This window comes from Apaloderma vittatum, unplaced genomic scaffold (genome assembly GCF_000703405.1).
Source record: "Apaloderma vittatum isolate BGI_N311 unplaced genomic scaffold, ASM70340v1 scaffold3912, whole genome shotgun sequence".
NCBI lineage: Eukaryota > Metazoa > Chordata > Aves > Trogoniformes > Trogonidae > Apaloderma > Apaloderma vittatum.
The window spans coordinates 7,402-27,770 of record NW_009705107.1 but is presented as its reverse complement, the minus strand read 5'-3'; the positions used below and the strand labels follow the sequence as shown (position 1 = coordinate 27,770).

The following is a 20,369-nucleotide window of genomic DNA, read 5'->3' as shown; positions in this document are numbered from 1 at the left end:
AACATGCTGCTACCTTCAGAAAGTGCAGCCTCTTAGAAGAGACTAAACTGAAAAGTAAAAATCACTAAATAGGACTGCGTTTTAGCTAAACCCAGGACAAATGTTTAGGGCTGCAGCTCAGTATTATTTTTTTCACCATATGGATACTAATTTATCATAACTCATCAGAAAGTCTTTACAAATTATACCAGTGTTACATGAGAACTTTGGAGGGATGTAACTTAGTAGGGTGGTGTCTGTTACATGACTGATCAATAAGGCGCAATACCCATTATAAATTTACTGTAGTAAGCAAATGCAATAGAAGTTGAATTAAAATATTTTCTTGGACTCTTAATTTTCATTATAAGTGGGAAAAGAAAGTAACCCCTTGCCATCATGGCACAGAAATGTTAAACACAGTTTATCACAAATGTTTACCAAACTAGACGGCATCTCTGCAATGGAGACAACGAGTAAGAACACTGGGAGAACTGAAGGGGGTGTGTCACCAGTATGAGTGTTCCCTAAATACAGTCATTACTGCACAGCTCATGTCTGATATGTCGATTGAGACCTGGCCGCAGTCAAACTCTTACCCTTCAAACTCATTAACTGCAAATTCCACAGAGCCCAGGACTTGACAATACTGAAAAATCTTTTTTCCTCACAGGGCCTACAGGCTTACAGGCCCTGTACAGCTCTGCTGAAAAGATACTCTGTTTGTGTCTGAAAGAGATAAAGTAGTTCATAAACACTTACTGAAAATCTTTTTTCACACTGACATGATGCATGCTTTCAATAACTTGTATATCTTCTCCAGAGCATATCAGCTTGTGGCAATTTTTGCACAGGAATGTTATTAGTGAAGGATTTTTTGTGTATGTCTTGCGCTGATCTCTCTTTGCCTTCATTTGTTTTTCCACTATACTTTGCAACTGGAAATCCTTAATCTAGAAAGAGATCAGTAAGAGCACTGTAACATTCTGGCGGAATGGCAGGAGCAGTTTTTCAGTTATTTTACTGAGTTCACTGACAACATGACTTCTAGTCCATTTTCCCAACTTGCGTGTTTCCCCCCTTACCAGTAGAAAAGCAGACCCAGAAAACATAAATGATAAAAACAAATATTGGCAGAAGGATTCAAGGCCATATGAAATAACTAATACTATTTTTAATTTTCTTCCCCTAAGTAGATTTCAAATAGAAAATACTTTTTATGAGATAAAGCAGTCCTCTTTAAAGGGAAAGTGCAGAGCTGCAGTAAATACCTTATTTAAATACTCCTCTTTTGGCATCTGCTGGACACGCCGAATGGCCTTATACATCATTTGCTCACGGAAAGTATTAACATCTTCACGTTCAACAGCTCCTGAGCCACTCGAAGCCACAAGTGCATACGTACTCTCATCAGCTCGAGCTCGACCACGAGCCTACAATTTGCAAGAAATACAACAGGAACAGCCCGATGTTCCCTACAACATCACATTCTTCCCCAGTTTTGCAATGGCAGACATGTGCTGTTCCTTATGCAGTGTCCCCACAGAGCATTTTTTTTTCCACAGACAGATAAAGAATCACGGAATAACACCTACTGTTTCTGCATTACCATTGAAGATACCTGTGAAAATAGTACTCAGGAGATTTGCTATTAGCAGAACACCTTGCAAAGCAGAAACTGTATTCTGTCACCAAAAAATAAGCATGCACTTAAATACTAAATATATAAATGTTTGTGTTCACAAATTAAGTGAGAAGATGGACAAACTGGTATTCTGATACACAATTACCTCTTTTTACTTGGTGGAGGTACAAATGCATTTTACATCAACCAGTTCTGCTGCTGATATTCTCATACTTTTTCTATTAAAAGAACTTACTGTTTGTGCAGAGCTTTAAATGGATGTTACACCGGCGCACATGGAGGCAAATTTTATACTGCACGCCAGCTGAGGATGGCAATTGGAAATGAACCTTTCAGCACACAAGTATTTCAAAATTCTCTCTAAACCCCAGGTATACAATTCACCATTTGCATATTGCAAACAAAAAAGCACTTGTAAAAATACCTTAGGTATGCAGTACACTCCTACCTGCACCATGGCAATTTCATTAGTGACGAGGCCGTAGCGAATGACGATGTTGCACTCTTTGATGTCTAGGCCTTCCTCAGCTACAGTAGTAGCAATAAGTAAATTTACATTTCCACCTCGGAATTTATCAATAACTTCCCTTTGCTCATTCTGTAAATTAAAAAAAAAATATAAAAAATCAGTACCTTGACTGTCATCAGTTTCTTCTAATTAAGAGGTTTGAGGAATTCAGTCATTTCAGAGTGGCTTGCCAAATACCAAGTGGCTTCAACAACTTTTCAGGATCACAAGCAAGGGTTCCTATTTAATATAATTGGTGCTCAGCACCTTTTTTGAGAGGGGAGGAGGGAGCAGAAGCCGATCTTTTTAAGGTAACTGAGCTTGGAACTTTGTAGCCCATTTCATAGGTGCTAGGAATTTGATAATATTGTTGTTCTATAATTTTCAAATTAAGTAGTTACTCAGAGGCTTTCAGTTTCTACCACTTCAGTAATTTCAGCTTCAGGTATAGACTTCAGCACTTCTAGTCAAGTTCCAAATCATTTATAATTCCCCCTAATAAATGGGGATCATAATTTGGGGAATAGCAAAAAGCACAGCAATGATACACTTAAAAAATAAAGTATCCAAAACATGGACTTCGGAATTAGCTGGAGATTTCGAACAAGCTTGAGCAGAGGGACAGAAACTTGCTATTTGCTATGTTCAGTTTGAAAATGTTGCTTTGTTTGTGCGATGTGGTGCACAGACTAAATATGAAACCTAATAAATGGGGATCATAATTTGGGGAATTAGCAAAAGCACAGCAATGATACACTTAAAAAATAAAGTATCCAAAACATGGACTTCGGAATTAGCTGGAGATTTCGAACAAGCTTGAGCAGAGGGATGGAAACTTCCTATTTGCTATATTCAGTTTGAAAATGTAGAGGCTATTGCTTTGTTTGTGTGATGTGGTGCACAGATTGAATATGAAATTTTCACAGTAAACAAGCAACTTTTTGAGAGAACCATTCCTAACTTTTTTTTTGTAACCAAGAGTAGTTGAAGAAAATGGACTCTGCCCAGCGGTAAACCACACCTTTTTTGCTTAAATGCTGAAGTAGCAATTTTGTGTGGATTAAAAGCAGAATAGAAGAGAGGGTTTAGGATACTGAAGAAATTTATCTGAAAATGTTTAATTTGGAGGTATAAATCATCAGAGAGATGTTGTGTATGAAGTCAACACAGTGGCATGAGAGGGACTACTGAATAATCAATTTTGATATTTTCATTGTAAATTTTGGCAAATTCTCTTTCAATGATTATGCATCATTGTGAAACATGTATATAAACTGCTGTAACTTGATGAAGCAATGATGCCAGAAAAAGACAGGCATAATCAACATTGTAATTCAGCAATTGAAATATAATTTGAATTACTGTTCTCCCAATAAGTATAAACTCATTTACTTATTGTCATTTTGTTCACTTTTTCTTCCTGTGCTTCACTACAACTTGTGTCCCTTTTGACTGTATACTCTAGGAAATGGTTGCCTGTTATTGCCACAGAATCCAAAACCAAAAAAACCTTGTTTCCTGTGTAAATAAAATTATTCTGACATTGTTATTCACCCATCTTGTAGCATATGAAGATAAGTTGCCAGCAGGTATGAAACCAGAATTCTAGGCTCTGAACTTCAGTCCATTGTTCTAGTACTAAAACAAGCTGTTTTCGCAAATCATGAAGAAGATTTTAAGGCTATAGTGCGTAGTTCTGTACCTGAGTCATGGGTTTAGTTTCACTGTTATGTCCAGCACCGATAAGATAATGGGCCTTAATTCCCACTTCTTCAAATTTTGGGTTATCCTTAATCCACTGGAATAGAGCAAAGGCACTTAGCCGAGTCTTTGTGAAAATAATTCCTCTAGGTTCCTTAGTCTTCGTGAACTCCTCCATTAAAGTGTTTCGCAACTGTATTAGCTTCTCATTTTCATATTCTGGCTTTCTAGCCAACTCCTTCAGCTGTTTCTTTTTTGCTTTAAAAATAGCAGATATAGATTAAGAAAAAGTAAAACATGTAAAATAACAGCTCTAGTTAAAAAACAAAACGAAGAGCAGCTTTCTATATTATTTTCCCAGTACGGCGAATTCACATCCAGTTTGAAGAGCTGCCCATACCAATTATTTTGCAAGTGAGTTTACATTCATTAAAGACACACCAGTCAAAATAAATCATCATTAACTTTTTGACATACACTTTGCCTGTATTCCATGATGAGAATAAGCAAAAGAAAAAGCTCTGTCCACACTACAGAAGTGTGTCCTGGTTGGAGCTAAACCAGCCCTAACGCTTGATAAAGTGTTACAGAGTTAAGTGCACTGTATTAAAGAGATAAATCACAGCTTAAAGTATTTGCACAACTGTTTTAAAATAATGGAAAAAGTCTTACAAGAAGAAACAGATTAATATGCACAGCCCTCACATCTGATAATGTTGTTATAAATTTAGACATAAACCGTCCTTGAGACATTCGTTGAAGCAGAATCCTCTCTAGAAACATGCAATACAACAGACAGCAGGATTGGCACAATGTTATTGGTATTGCAGCTTTCAAACACATTTCAGTACGCTCAGTGAAATGTTAAATGAATGACTCTCTTCAACAGGCACTATTGACCGTGACCAGAAAGGATTCCTCATGTGTTTTAAATTTTTAAGAAACTTCTCGTACTTAAAAGCCTATGTCATTGTCACATGATGATGTAAACACAGCAATAACACTTAAAGGTAGAGTCCTTGAGTGTTAAGATACTACAGTGACTCTGATGTCATCACCTTGTGCAGATTATTGAACAGCACCTTGTCCAATACAATGGAAGTCAAGATTAGTGTGTCAAGGAGTGAATGAATCCTAGTTCCGGGGTGAATGGTCTTAAAAAAAAGGCAACTAACTTTGGTCTTCGGAATTTAATTCTGCGTTTAATTCTCTCACTAATTAACTTCCTCACGGTCATCACTCCCAGCCCTTAGCATATCGACAAACAACTGCTGGTAGAAAAGGAGGCTTAAAAAGGTGTTGCTTCATTACTTTTGTATTCCATTTGCTTAGCTTTTTGCCCCTCAGGAATGTCTACTGGAACACACATTCTATGAATCTGTCAGTGGTCTCAGGGACACTTCGCTGGAGAAAAGCTGAGAACAGCTTTTACTTCCTACCAGCAAAAAGAAAGTGCCCTTGAGCCAAAGCTGAAGAACTTCTACAACCTGTTGGGACATGACTATACTATGATGTTGCTTCATGTACTCCATAACTGTGTGACCTGGGACATTCCAGACAGTGCCATAAGCAGCAACGTGGCAATCTCTAGGATGTAAAAATTAGTGGGTCCATGCAAATCATACTAGTGCATAATGTATGGATTTCAAATATTAAATATCACAATGTGTTTCAAACTCACCATGAAATAAACCTATTAGAAATTCATCTGTTTCATCCTGTTTCGATACTGCTGGTTCATCATCATCATCATCATCGTCGCTCCTTACTGTCTTCTTACTTTTCTCCTCCTTATAAAAGTTGTTTAGGTGATTGTACGCATCCACCATTCGTATGGTATCATTTATCTGGAGAGCATCATTGTATTTCTTTAAGTGTTCTGCACAGACACGTTCCTTGCGTTTTTCTTCTTTTGCAGCTAACAAGAAACAAAAAGTACAAAAACATGCCTGTGTATAAAATGATCCAAAGAAGTCCAAAGCTGCAATAATTTTTTTTTTTTTTTGCTGTGCGGTTACCTCTTCTCTCTTCTCTAATCACCCACTGTTCATACGGCTGAGTTCCAAATTCAGATTTTGGATGGAGCTGGCAATACGTTTGAATGTCTGTCATGATCTCAATAATTCTCTCTCTGAATGGATCCTAGAAATAAATTGATTACCAAAGTAACTATGCCTCTTCTGGCAACAAAAGCAGTAGCTACTTACACAGTGAGTAATTCTTTACAATTTTAAACCTTAAATTAAAAAAAAGTTGCTAAATGCATTTAGAGGAAATAAACAGTTTATATTACAAAAAATACACTGTGAAATAACATATTTTTTAGTGAATATATGATCTCTCCAATACAAACACTTCAACCATGGTTCAGAAGTTTTTTTTGCCCAGATACCTCAAAATATGACTCAGGTAAGTAAAAATTTAGTTCTATTTTGACTTTACCAATACCTTTCCATACAGAGGAAAGCATTAGACAAATACACACACGTTCAAATCAGAATCAGCACTATGGATCACAATAAATCTATGGAAAAAGAGCATTAGCCAAAAGATTTGATATCATACATCACACTTTTAAAGGGCAGTATAACTTTAACACTGGTTTGTTTGAAAAAACATACCTTTCTTTTGTCATCTGCAATCACTGTCTTTTTATATGGTTCCTTCACTTGATTCTTCAACTGAGAGGCGTGCTCTTCAACAGTCATGATTCTACAGGCATCAAGATTAGCACAGATCTGGGACAAAACAAAATGTTGTATCTTTTAGCATTTAATGAGTTATTCCACATGAAAAGTGAATTAATGCAACAGAGCTTCTCAATTAGATAATGTTTCTATATAACTTAATTTTCTTCCTACAAAAACTGGATACAGACACTATCAGCATAAGTCTTTGAAAAGCATTTGAGATAAGCTGAACAAGTCGCTTTTTGGGCCAGAAGCGATCCTTGCACACAGCAAAAAACTTGTAGATCAGGCTGCAAACCAAGTATTTTGAAAAGGAAAATATATCATCAGTAATGTGGAAGAGTACATTTGGAGCACAAAATAAATAAACAAAACCAATGGTGACCTAGAAAAAAAAGTTAGGAAGCAATTATAAAAGTAAGAGCTGGTCCTGAGAGTAGAAAACAATTTGAAATTATGAAAATATGGTCTTGAGACTAGAAAACAATTTGAAATTATGAATTTGAAAGAGAGAAAATTTCTGTGCTAACTGCACAAGTGAATTGGACTTTTCTGCTTTTGATCTCTTCTGAGAACAAAATATTTACATTTCTGTCACTAATTTTAAAGTAATAAGGCGAAACGTTAGCATTTTTATAAGCAGAGAAGACAAGAAGTCTGGCACCCAACCTTTTCAATGTCTTTAGCAGTAGTCATCTATTTGAGCTTGCATATTCAGCTTACATTGCTTTAGACACAAACCCCCACATCCTATCATTAAGATTTCAGAGCTGATGAAAAGGAATTCTCTGCTTTTTCCATTGCCAGATTTTTTTTTGTTTCGAAATACCTCACAATTCTACTTCAACACAGCATAAAAGCTTCTTGCAGGCCTCACCTGTTCAGTATCGCATTCTGTTCTCGTGCAATTTGCTAGTCAGGAGTTTTCACTGGAGTAATTGTACTAAAGTAATTCTACTTTTGTGTTATCGATATAAATCCATTGAAGTACAAGTAGAGTTTCTTTCAGTATAGAATTTAACCAGTTCTCTCGTGTCAGGTGTTTATGCAACTGTACCTTAGGACCCTCTCAATGAGGAGCTCTAACTGTTGTAAAGAAAAACATTCACATGCCACCTGCATCTCACAACTGGCTTCTGTTTGTTTAAGTATTCAACTTTGTTTTTCTTTTTCTTGGATCAACACAAAAGCTCATCTTAGTCATTCTAGAAATACAGCTAAAAAACCCTGTGATCTCTCTAGCATTTAGGAATACACAGTAAATTCTAATCCATCAGTGGAAATAGAAAATTTTTATTAACTACAAAACCTTACTATTTTGTGGATTTTATGCCCCAATCTTAAAAATATTTTTTCAAGGCACTTTTTTAAACTTCCCTTTTCAGTAACCCTACTTCCCTGTAAAGTAACCTTTATTTGTACATGAATTTTTAGTAATTTGTAGTGGGTGAATTTGCTGGACGGCTGTGAGCTGAACTCCCAAGCACACATGAAAAGAGTAAATCAGATAATAACATTTGGATCCTAAGACTGACTTAAAAAGTTTTACTTGAACAAGACAATATTCCTTTGATGGTTTGCAAGTGTGAGGGCTATTTACTTTCAGAATATGTTCTTCGGCTTTTGAGGAGGACGTTGCACCTCCTACACCAGGTGAGGCTGTAAGTCCCAGAATCTGAGGCTGTGGCGTCAGTGGTTTGTTTTCTTTCGCCAGCTTCCTGTTCTTCATCTTTTCTTTTAAGTAGCGTCGCATTATATTGTTGTAGACACCTTCCTTTTGAGTGTGATGACACTCATCGATAATGATGAGTGAAAAATCTGGAAAAGAAAAAAGGACCCCTAAAATGATCAGTTTTTTCTCAGATGCAGAATTTGTGTAACTAAATCTTCTTACAGGTAAGGACTGTTGAAAAGAACCCGACAGTTTGTTTGAACCCGAACATATTAGGACATTTGTAGTGATGCAGGAAGTTGTGGATGGAAACTGTATATATTTAATGGACTTTGGAATCTTTGCTGCCATCTTGATGTGCCAAGGAGTTTTACATTTCACTTAACGTAAATCGCTTTTCTATTTTTGCAAAATCAAACTGATGGTATTAAGAATTTCAGAGGGATATTTTTAATAACCAGTGGTAAGAATATATCATAGTTTAACTCAATCCTATGTTTTATATCCATAACTGTATCTGACAAACTCCATACTGTTTGTTTATGATAAGATACGTAACATGTTAGAAGCCTTTCAGACATTCTGCAAAGGCCTGTCGACCAAAATATGCTTCATTTTATAGCCACACAGAGATTTCTTCCCTACGCATGTCCAATTAAAAGGTTTATATTACTTTACGGATGTGTCATTGGAAAGAACAAACAGATGGTGGGAGCACTACCAGTCTCTCTTTTGTAGTGGAGGAAACTGATGAAGATTCAGACAAGTATTATGTGCTTTTTACTCAGATCAAAAAGTAAAGTACTATACGATAAGGAAAACTGAGATTATTTTTGTTTTAAATTTCTCATAAACAGAAACCATCTCTTTAATCGATCTGTATATGCAGCCAGTGATATATATATTTCAAAACGGGTTTATGGAGCTCCTACACTTCCTGTAGCTGGCCAATAACATTGTTTCCTACTATTCAACAAATGTTTGTGGAACTGACTGCAAAGCAGACCACTGAAATGATCAGGGTTAAACCCTTTTTTTTTCTTTTTTCAATCCTGACAATCTCCATGGTCCTGTTTACATCACTAGGAATGGGGTTGCAATGACTGGCAGCAGAAGGTGGGAACTAACAGAGAGCCATTCTCAGTTGGCCTTTCTGCTGGAGAAAATATCACGTAACTTTGAAGAACCTAAAGAAAGGTGGAGAGTGAACAAGGGGAATTTTATTTAAAGGCTAAACCGAAGACTACCACTAGGAAAGCAAACGAGTGCTCTGTGTCACTATGGAAATGCCTTCACCTAAGTGATTCTAGTTTGGACTTGTGTGGTTTCAAACCTAAATTTCTATTTATTTCTAAGATTTCTACATGTTACAAGACTTTAGAAGCAGTGCTGGCAGTTTCTCAGTTATTTTGCCAACATGAAATTACTCACTTTGATTTCTGTAATGCCCAAACCTGCAGAAGAGCTGTGCTTCTTAAGGAATCACAGAATCTCAGAATCATCCAGGTTGGAAAAGACCCTTGGGATCATCATGTCCAACCATTAAGCTTACTTACAAGTTCACCCCTAGACCATATCACTCAACACCACATCCAAGTGATACAGAGCTCTTAGAAAGAGGGCAAAAATTGGTTAAAACGCAATTAAGAGGGTTAACTCCATTTCACCAAGGCTGGAATTCCATGTTATATGTAATCGAGACCTCTGTGGAAGCAGACGAAAAGAAGTATGAACAGAAATTAGGAATAAAAAACTTAGAACTATTTGGTTTACGCAGGCTGTGAGTTAATGAAGTCATAACCATAAAAATGTTCAAGTTTGCTTGGCTGTGCTCCAACTGAACTTACTAGCACTGGCATAATAGCAAGGAAACAGGGCCTGTTTGCAGGACCACCGCACTTCTGGAAAAAAAGAGAGGTCCTTATGAAGGAGACTTGCAAGGTGTGAAACTCATTCAGAACACTCCTTCCTGACACAAGCTGGCTGGGTCTCGGCCCAATTCTAATCAGGTGAGCAGTTCCTGTAGAAATGTTCAGATGCCTCTGTATGGGATTCCCATATGATTCAGATTTGGGAAGATTGATTAACTTAGGTGCAGTAGAAAGGAAACAAATAAAAGAAAATCTCTGTCTAGGCATTCTGAAGGAGGGGAGGCACATGTGAGATACCCCAGTGGCTCCGTAGGAGTTAGCTGGGATCAGCAGTACTCCGGTCAGCAGCAGGCACCGACAGACACAAACCAATCCCCGAGGTTTCTCTGCTGTCTCTTTGAATGTCACAGCTCTCCTCTCAACTACACCCTGCCCCATCTGAAAAAGAGATGAGTGCATGCAGAGAGAGGGGGAAGATAACGTCTCACAGAGGAGGGTCACTGCACCCCAAATCCTGGAGCTGAAGTCAGGGCCTGTTCCATTATTTGCATGTCACTGGCACATGATATCATTTAATTTCTGATCTCCCATAGTACTCTGGGCAAACAATTTTACCTCATCCTATCTAGTATCTTTTGTTTTCTTCAACTTCCTTCATCTGCTCTAGGAGAGCATTATACCTGCGAATCTCAGAGATACAGTCATAAGTAACTCTGTATAAGCAATCTCTGTAAGTCAGCAAAATTGTAAGAGTTTAAAGAATACAACTTTTATGACAGATTGGCTTTTCTCTTGTGTTCCATTGTATTTCTCAAACTATTGAACATATTTGAGTTTTTACAAGGTTTTTCTCATCCTGTTCATGGCTTTCATGTGATACAACTCAATGCCCTCCCAGGCTTGGAAAGTGGACCCAGTACAGTTGCGTTTGCACAAACTTGTGCTTGAGCTAGATAAAACAGGAGGCCTAACAAATATTTAGTACAAATGAACTGTAAGAGTCTAATTTGGCTTGAAAAAATTGCATGCTTATTAACTAAAATCTGGTTTTGACTCTCAGCTTACATTTATAAAACCAGTCAACGGAAAGAACATTACCTACTGAATGTGGCACATTTTTACTCTGCAATTTTCCAAAATAGAGGCATACTTTTAGCCTTTCTGTAAAATTAGAGAATTAAAAACTTGCCTGATAAGTGGACACCTTCTTCATCTTCTTTAGCTGCATTTAAGAGTGAATTCTCAAGGATCTGTGCTGTACAGATGATAACATCATTTTTTCTGACAACTTCAGGAAATGAGATTTTCAGCTGAGAATCACCACTTAAACCAATAACTTGATACCAACGCTTCAGGAATGGACTAAACTCCTTTCGTAAATGCTGTTCTACCAACGGTACCTGAATAAAAGTTTCCAAAGAATTTAAAGCAAAGCATACATACCATTAAAAAATACACGCTTGGTTGCCAGCAATGCTGTTAGGTGAACATACATTTTGTGCAAAATATACTTTTTTAAAAAAAGCAATCATCCCCTTGTTAGCTGCAGGTTAGGATTAAAAAAACCCCCATAAACCACAAAAAACAAAAGCAAGCACTAAAAATCCCCAAACCAATCCCTTCCCTCCAACTTCTCCTACAAAACCTTCCTGTCCCAAGAAGTGTAGCTTAACTGCCTTAGAAAGAACGAACAAACTACGCAGGCTGTGGCTCTTTAACTGAGCTTGTCACATGCTGTCACTTTTATTCTTATAGGAGGATAAGGATATCTTTTATTTTAATAAAAATCTTAAATGTATTTCTACGTTTTAATGTTACAATAGAAGATTACTTTATAGTGTATGTGCAATATTTAACTGTAAAAATTACAGCAATTATCAGAAAACCTAACAGAATATTCCCTAACTACTATGAGATGCATTCAGTGGTTTTTATTACGAAATCTAAACACCAAATCAAATAACTTTATTTTTTTAAGATATGACTTTAGATCTATTCCTTCCAACATGAAATTGTGTCATTAGGGCACATGTAAATTTCCACTTGCCCTGGAGTAAACTAAAATAATTCATACTTGCACCAGGACGATAGTGCGATGGCAATGACAGTCTGGAGCTGTATGCCTTTAAACATCTTAGAAATGTGTTTATATTCATTTTACAAGTTCTGTATTAACAGTAAATGAGGTTTGAAAACACTGTTCTTTTAAAAAATGGATCAACATACCTTATTAACAAGTACTATAACTTTTCCAGGCTCTGACGCTCTTTTCTTCTTATCCAAGTGATCTTTGGTAATGTAAACAGCCACTCTGGTTTTACCACTGCCTGTAGGGAGACATATTATAATATTCTCCCCATTCAGTGCTGGCTTTGCAACTTCCATCTGGTAATCTCTCAGGATCAGATGTGGCTCAGGTGAAGCTCTGCTCTCCACTTCATCTTCATCTAAGGTTACAAAGAAATGTAAGTACCAAACAGCAGGCAGGGAACATTTATCAGAATATTGAACAAATGTCAAAGGGAAAAATATTAATTTACTATCAGAAGCATCTTCTGAATAAATAGAAACAGGGTGTGTGAGCATAGGCAGTGCTGCTCCGTGGACCTGTGCAACTCTGGAGCAGAACTGCTTACGTCCAGTCATCAGCCAGGGCATGTGGAATAAGGTACAGTATGTCTGCACCCATCTATGCTGGTACGACTATTATTATGGATGAATTCAAATGATACAGTTCAGTAGCACCGGGACCCACAAAGCTTGTTTTCAGAGCTGCTGTATTTATAATCTAGCCAATTATATGTGACGTTCTCTTTCATCAGTACTGAAATGTATTTGGTTGCAAGCGAACTACCTTTTTAAATACTTTCCAGAGGATGAAAAACAAGGATGGAGCCATAGAAAAAAAAAGAGACAGGGACCACTTAAAAAATGATGAAGGGAGTTATAAAATATAAAGACCAAATAGATAAGAAAATTCAACTGCCCATACAAGACAGAGGTAACTGCAGAATGTATCGCACCTATTCATGGTGAATTGCACTGCTTCCAGCCTGACTCGTACACAGGGCAGCTGCTCACTACAAAGCCACACACATTTGCCACCTGAAGACCAAAACCTTCCCTCATGTAAAGTGCAATGCCTGAGAGTTCAGACCTATGGCTCATATATGTGAAACAACTAACCTTCAACAGATCCAAGTGGAAAAACGCTGTTGCATTATTTCAGGCAGTAAGAAAAGCATATGAAGTCTTATGAGTTTACATATACCTACGAAGTCAGACATTATTAATACCAGAAGGATTTATTTCAATTTGGTTTTGTTTTGTTTTTTTTCCCCTATGTGTTTAAATCACCCTTCAAGCATTAACTGTCCTCTGTGAAGAAAAGACAGAAATTCATTCTATTAGATTAAAAACGAGGAACTAAACCCTATAGTTTTATTTCCTAATAGCATCATTAGATGAAGAATCATGAGGATTTTATTATCACTGATACACTGCGCACAAAATAAGTGTATTTTTCTAGTATACCTGATTCCATTAAAAAAATTTAAACTAACAAAAAGTAATGAAGCTTGAAAAAATAGTGCTGATGGAAACATGTGAATGCCATTGTTAAGTGTTTTTTGCTTGTTTTGCCTTTTAGTGTGAGTGCAACACAGGGAAATTCACACCAGACAGTACTTGCTGTTACTTATCTGACTTCTACTACTCTCTTTTGAGGAAGAACGTTGTTTGCTTTCTGGTTGACTAAATTCAATAGTTCAATCATATTTAAACTAGTACTTTATCACCCATCTGTTTGGTTAAATTTCAGTTCCTTAACATCCTCAATTAACTGCCAGGCCTAAAAAATATTTAACTTAGCTCTCTCCTAGTTTCCTCAGCCCCTGTTTAGATAAAGGCTAACACAGGGATATGATTCCATTAAAGACTTTTCATTGTGCACAGTATAAACTTCAGGGATGTTGTCTGCCTTCGTATGAGGCTTGTAGGAATTGCTGCTCTGGGCTAAAAGAAACATGACAATTATTCTTCTATTGTCCTAATTCCAGCATTATCCTTGAATGTACAAGATCCTTGCACAGAAAACTGCAATGAAATCCGCATGATCCTCTTCATTAAAGTCCAAATCATGCCAGTGCTTTAAAACACTATTCAAACATCTGTTAATACAACAGCCTTTCTGCAAAATTTCAAATTATAAAATACATAAATATCACAAAGCCCACGTATATCTCCTTAGATTTTTTTCCTCATACTTCCTCTCTCTGAGTTTACTAGCTGTGATTAAAAAGCATGAATGTTTTTAAAAACATTTTAACTAGTTGGTTTTAAAGCCCACATGTGAACAGAACACATAGCAAGTAAACACTGGGAAAAAATCTATTCTGCATTCTTCATGTAAGTGCGGTCATTTATTTTTTTCTGCTCGACTGCTGGACGTACCAATGGCAAATTTACTTAACGGGAGATTTTTCAGGAATCTTAAAGGATGAGGCCATACAAATATATGTGCTGCCATGTACCAGTAAGCCTCCATCAGCCTGACCAACTGCTAGAGTGTGGCTGTCCCCAGAACAGAGAAGCTTCTGTGCCCAGACACTTCTTGTGACACACTGAGGAAAGAGTTCAACGTGGTTGATGAGCCGCCTCTGTTGATGCCAAAGCTCAAAGCGTATTCTTCAGAGTTAGCAATCCTAGCTCTAGGGAAGCAATTTAGATCTGAGATATCCTGAATTTTCTATGTGCTTACAAAACACGTGGGTATTAATATGCAAAACCCCTAAAACTATTTTACAAGCATTTATAGTAAACACTTTGCAGGCATATGCTATAAGCATCTACATTGACTTTACTGATCTAACATCAGCTTTATTAGGCAGAGATGGCCTGAAAGGTACCTAGATTGTTTCTAGCCCTTGTAGAAGACGCAGTCCCAGCACAAACTTTATAAAGGCAAAATTCCAAAAGATAACTCGTTTAGTTGGTTCTTCTCGAGTTCTCTGTAGGCAAACACAGGTTGTTCACCACAGTGGACAGCTGCAAATTTTTTCTGCCTGAGACCTAAGGTTAAAAAGTAAAAACTAAAATACCTGGGATGTCTTTTACAACAGCATTGTTTAACTGGGCTCGGAGATATAAATACCACGTTCATATCTGTCTGCAAAGTACTACGTAAACACAGTCCAATATTTAGTTTAAAACTTTATTTAGAACTTGTACATATATTTAAATGCAAGACTTGCAAAGGTCTTCAGGCAGTAACCTCCATTGATTGTGGTGTTTTACTAAATTATGTCCAAAGTGGACCTTTCATTCCCGTTCTGCACGTACGCTGGAAATGTTTCTCCTCACCCTGAGATGCCTCTAAAGCACATCCTATTCCCTCTCACTTACCCTATGCAGGGGCCAGGCACAACGTATCTCCTCTCTGAGAGCAGAGTGGCAGTATTAAGAGTACCTGTACAGGTGACTGCACTGGATGACTTCTGGAAGTCGCTTCCTGCCTATGTGAGTCTATTGTTCTGCATCACTGACCATTTTGTACAATGACGATGTCTAGAGACATTCAGGCAATCTCAGTAAATCAACTCATGCCTGTAAAAATGGCACCTGTTTTCCAACACAGTAAGGCAGCTAAATAGTGTGAACTCCAGTACACAGCGGAAGCCTTCCACTGACTTTTGTTCTAGCCCATTCACAGGGTGCTTACACTCCAGAGCTTATTTTGCAATTACGAAATGGTACAAAAAAGGAAAAACATACCTGAATCACTGGTTGTGCAGCTCTTTCCCAGGTTTTCATTCAAGTTACTGACACTTTCATCTCCTATGGAGTCATCTGACTCTAAATGAAAAACACAAAAACCCTAGAATTGTCTATTTGCCATGCAAATACAAATAGCAAAAGCATATCATTTGCTCTCTCCCTGAGTTGTTGAAATAGGCTAGAAAAATGCCTGGTAGAGATGGCTGAGGTATAATTTCCTTTATTGAACTTTTTCTTTGGTAAAGAATAAATTGTGAACTATGCAACTGATTTTCTTATGGAAGAAAATAGAGTGGAAGATGAAAATCCAAAACATAGCAGATGTAAGGCAATGTGGATCAGGATTTACTGTTGTCAGGCATCTACGTTCAGTTTGCCTGGAAGCAAGAGTCCAGACATGATTACCGGCATGATCCCTTCTAGTCTCATTTTACTGTATTTTTTCAGAGGAGTGAACAGACACACACAAAAAAGAAAAGTATGTTGGTCTACTGGATACACAGTGCTGCTGGCAAACTGAAGACATTCTCTTCTACTTTCTCTAAGCCGTGTGAGTTGTATCTGTAGCGGAAGAAAAATAAAACCAACACTGCTATTTTTTTTTAGGAAAAAGCTTCTTCATGTAACATGAAAAGAGTGAACTATAGTTCCAAGTAAATGAAATCAGAAAGGAATTTTTAAATCTTCCCAACTGTTTACAAGTAAAAGTAGAGACCGACAATCCTGTTACACGCAGTAGGAGGCTCGGGCACCGCCACAGAAATCCGGCAAGTTCACTGAAGATATTTTAATGTTAAGCTCTCCCTCCGGTGGGCAATCCATGTATTGCAATGACTTCTTTTCAGTCCCAAATGTTATTTATAGAGCTGGATTTTCCAAAACGCAGTCTTTTTACTATCTAAAGAGATACACGGTTATTCTAGAAAAATCTGCTGGAAGCAGCCTCACCCTGCAGTATCAGCTTACCTGGAGCACTCTGAACTGAGCTCACAGTGGGCAGAAGAAATCACTCAGAATAATAGCATTGACCTATGTTATACTTAATTAGCTAATAAACTTGTGTCCTGTAAAGTTCTTCATATTTCTTTCTCCAGTGAATATCTCCTTATGGTCCATATTCATTTGTCCCCAACATACTGTTCCCAACAAGTAATTCATAAAGCAAAACAGATTGTCTGAGTGAGAGTTAAGGACTGAATGGAAGTTACAGTGTCTTAGAATGATACTCTCAAAATATACCCTACAAGATCTTGATAAGTAAGGTGGAAATTAAGCCTAGTCTGCATTCAGTAAAAATATGAGCCTTTGCCTTTGCTTTATGGAAGTTTTGGTCTCCTTGACAGGTAAGTGAATAACAGAAACAGATATGATACTTGACAGAACAAGTATAACACAGATAACTGAAATGAAGCTGCCTTAGCTACCACTAGGAGTCAGATATTTAAGTCTTTATTTTTACTTTTTCTAACATAACCATGAAAAGTCATGTAAACATCTGTCTTCCTGTCGTACAGTTTTCATCATTTGTTCCATACAGACCTCAGAATCTGATCCAACTGTGAATCACCACCAGCTGTAGGAAGTGCTACGATGAGCAAGGGCAGTAAAGACTCCCAGAAGGCAATGCAATCAACAGAAAGGCACTTAAAAATATATATTTGCAGCAGAAGCTTGATTTACATAAAATTTTCCTATTATTATATAACAACATTCATTCAATGTCATATTAAAAGACAGCATTGTCCTGAAAAAAGAGAACTTCACTTGTTATAATCCACGTTCAAAGACCTGCAGCAAACTATTAAGCAGCATTACTAGTGGGAATTCCAGCTATAAAGACGCTGCTATCTCTTATTTTCACTTTCTAGGAATTCATGCAGATAGGAAAGAGAGGACAAAATTAAAATTCTATGTGGTTGCCCATCTAAAATGACCCACTACTGAAAGATGTATATACAGCAGAGAATACGCATTCACAAAGTGTTTTTTACATAATTATCTGAATTACAATGTGCAGAATGTATTACAAAATAATCTTTCAACTGAAAATGTCAGTGGTGAAGTGAAATGCAAAGCACCTGTAGGTCCTGAGGAAACCAAGAGGTGAAGTTGCTAAGCCACTAGTGATCATAGTCGAGAAGTTTTGGCAGGACACTGAAGTTCCTGCAGACTGGAATAAGGGAAACATAACTCCCTGTTTTAAAAAGGGAAGACCCAGGTGACTACAGGTCAGTTAGACTCACCTCTGTGCCTGGCAAGATCACGGAGTGGATTCTCCTGGAAGCTATGCTGGGGCACATTGAAAATAAGGAGGTGATCGGCAATAGCCAACGTGGCTCCACTAAGGGCAAATTTGGCCTGACAATCTGGTGGCCTTCGATGACAGGCACTGGTCAGTAAGGGCACTGATGGGTAACAGAAGAGCACGGATGTCATGTACCTTGTGTCTAAACATGTATTTGACAGCTGGACCACTCGGTGAAGAATGTATTGGCTGGATGGTCACACTCCAAGAGTTGCGGTCAAAGGCTCAATGGCTGAGTGGAGACCAGTGACGAGTGGTGCCCCTCAGGGATCCAGATTGGGACTGGTGCTAATTAACGTCTTTGTCAGCCACAGTGGGATCAAGGGCACCCTCAGCAAGTTTGTCGATGACACCAAGCTATGTGGCGAGGTCAACATGCTGGTTGTAAGGGATGCCATCCTGAGGGACCCCGACAGGCTTGAGAGATGGGCCTGTGCACATCCCACAAAGCTCACCAGGACCTAATGCAAGGTCCTGCACCCAGGCTGTGCCAATTCGAAGCAGAGATGCAGGCTGGGCGATGAGTGTAGCTGGAGTATTGTGTTCAGCTCTGGGGGCTCCAGTGTGAGAAAGACATGGAACTGCTCAAGTAGGTCCAGAGGAGGGACAAAAAAAGAATCAGAGGAGTGGAGCTCCTCCCCTGTGACAACAGGCTGAGTGAGATGGGCTTGTTCAGCCTGGACAAGAGAAGGCTCCAGGGAAAGGAGCCTTCCAGTACTTAAATGGGGTCTAGAGGGAAGAAGGGGAGGGATTCTTTATCAGGGAGTGTCATGATAGGACAAAGCGTAATGGTTTCAAACTGAAAGAGGATAGATTGAGATTAGAAAGTTGAAGAGAATAATGAACTTTTCCAACTGCGGCAAATTTCTTGAACTATTTTAAAGTAACAAATTACAGGAAGCTTTTTCAAATTAAAGAAGATAAAAGGGTTGATATTCTACCAGCTGTTCTCACCACTTTCTCTACTCCTCCCTTACAGTGCTACTTGCACATTGTAACGCAGCATTTTCCACAGAAAGATTTTCAGTCACTTTGCCCTGACCAACAAGTAAGTATAAAGACAATGGTAAAAAAAATGGATCAATGCAGCATTAGTTTTTAGAAGTCTTTATTTTCTGTCCTCTCCTAGATTATGCCACAGAATAAGTTTCAAACATAGGAAAATAGAAATGAAGGACTAAAATATAAACAGGCTATTAAAATTGGTTCCAGTTTCAAATTAGTGGGCAGTTTTTCTAATCTGAAGCATTAAGGGACAAATTGTGAGATATTAGTAAAATCTCCAGTTAATTACAGTGTACTTGTTACAATCAGCTTTTTTTTTTATGAAACAGGCCTTGAAAAAGAGAAATACTTATTTGTTGTCTATACAGTAGCCTTAATCCAAGTGTTTCACTTCTGACCTTGCAAACTTACTGCTTTTTTGTTGATTTTTATATGCGCAGCTCCTTATCTCTGTTTTTGCACGCATAATTTCTCCCTAGTTTTCTCTCAGGTTAAATGATCTACTTCTATTTTGCCTTTATGACCCTACTGCCCTCCTACTTCTGACACCCTCTGTCTCAGCTGCTCCAATGAAAGGGTCAGAGGAGGCATTAGATGCACTGCAAATTGCAGTAATTTCATGTGCCTTGAAACAGCTTCCTTCTCCTTGAAATCTGTTCTTCTCAATGCATGAAGGAATGGTGGGAGTGTATTGCAAAACTGACAACAGTTGACAGCATCAAATTGCAAATTAGGTGGGTTCCCAACCCACTTGGAGGCAGAATCTGGACTCCAGTGGTATTTTCAGCTGCCTGGTCTAAAAATACAGTCTTATGAGATCATGAGAAGGGATGGAAATGGAAAACGACTTGGGTGCAGTTAAGTTTGTGTGTACAAGTGCCCAGAGATCAAAGCTCAATGCACTTCAAGATGGCTGAATGTGATCCAGTTCCTCGGCAGCCGTCTCCACGCAGCGCTTTCTTCTGGCAGCCCTTCCTGTGTTGCACCTGTCCTGCTGACTTACTTCAACTCAGGAGCACACGTTTACAGTGAATCCGTCACATGTCCCTGCTTATGCTGCTTTGATTCATATCACAAAGCTCGTCAGAAGAAATTAACTCCTGTGAGTTGAAACCAAGTAAGATGTGTTCCAGCCACCACTTGCAGGTGTACGATCCACCCCAGACTGAAGTCAGTCTGAACAAAACTGCCAGAGTTCAGGTGGTACGAACACCCTTA

General features: G+C 38.1%; 1 protein-coding gene across 1 annotated transcript in view; it reads right to left on the bottom strand.

Moving 5' to 3' along the window:
- IFIH1 (interferon induced with helicase C domain 1) overlaps window positions 1-20,369 on the bottom strand; it is a 29,504-nt gene that overhangs the window by 1,740 nt on the left and 7,395 nt on the right. Inside the window, exons 4-14 of the mRNA XM_009865257.1 lie at window positions 15,839-15,919; window positions 12,293-12,513; window positions 11,256-11,466; window positions 8,124-8,341; window positions 6,455-6,571; window positions 5,852-5,975; window positions 5,515-5,751; window positions 3,835-4,091; window positions 2,073-2,222; window positions 1,251-1,412; window positions 742-932 (exon numbers count right to left, since the gene is read on the bottom strand). Coding sequence (XP_009863559.1) covers window positions 742-932; window positions 1,251-1,412; window positions 2,073-2,222; window positions 3,835-4,091; window positions 5,515-5,751; window positions 5,852-5,975; window positions 6,455-6,571; window positions 8,124-8,341; window positions 11,256-11,466; window positions 12,293-12,513; window positions 15,839-15,919 — 1,969 coding nt within the window. The remainder of the gene's footprint in view (window positions 1-741; window positions 933-1,250; window positions 1,413-2,072; window positions 2,223-3,834; window positions 4,092-5,514; window positions 5,752-5,851; window positions 5,976-6,454; window positions 6,572-8,123; window positions 8,342-11,255; window positions 11,467-12,292; window positions 12,514-15,838; window positions 15,920-20,369) is intronic.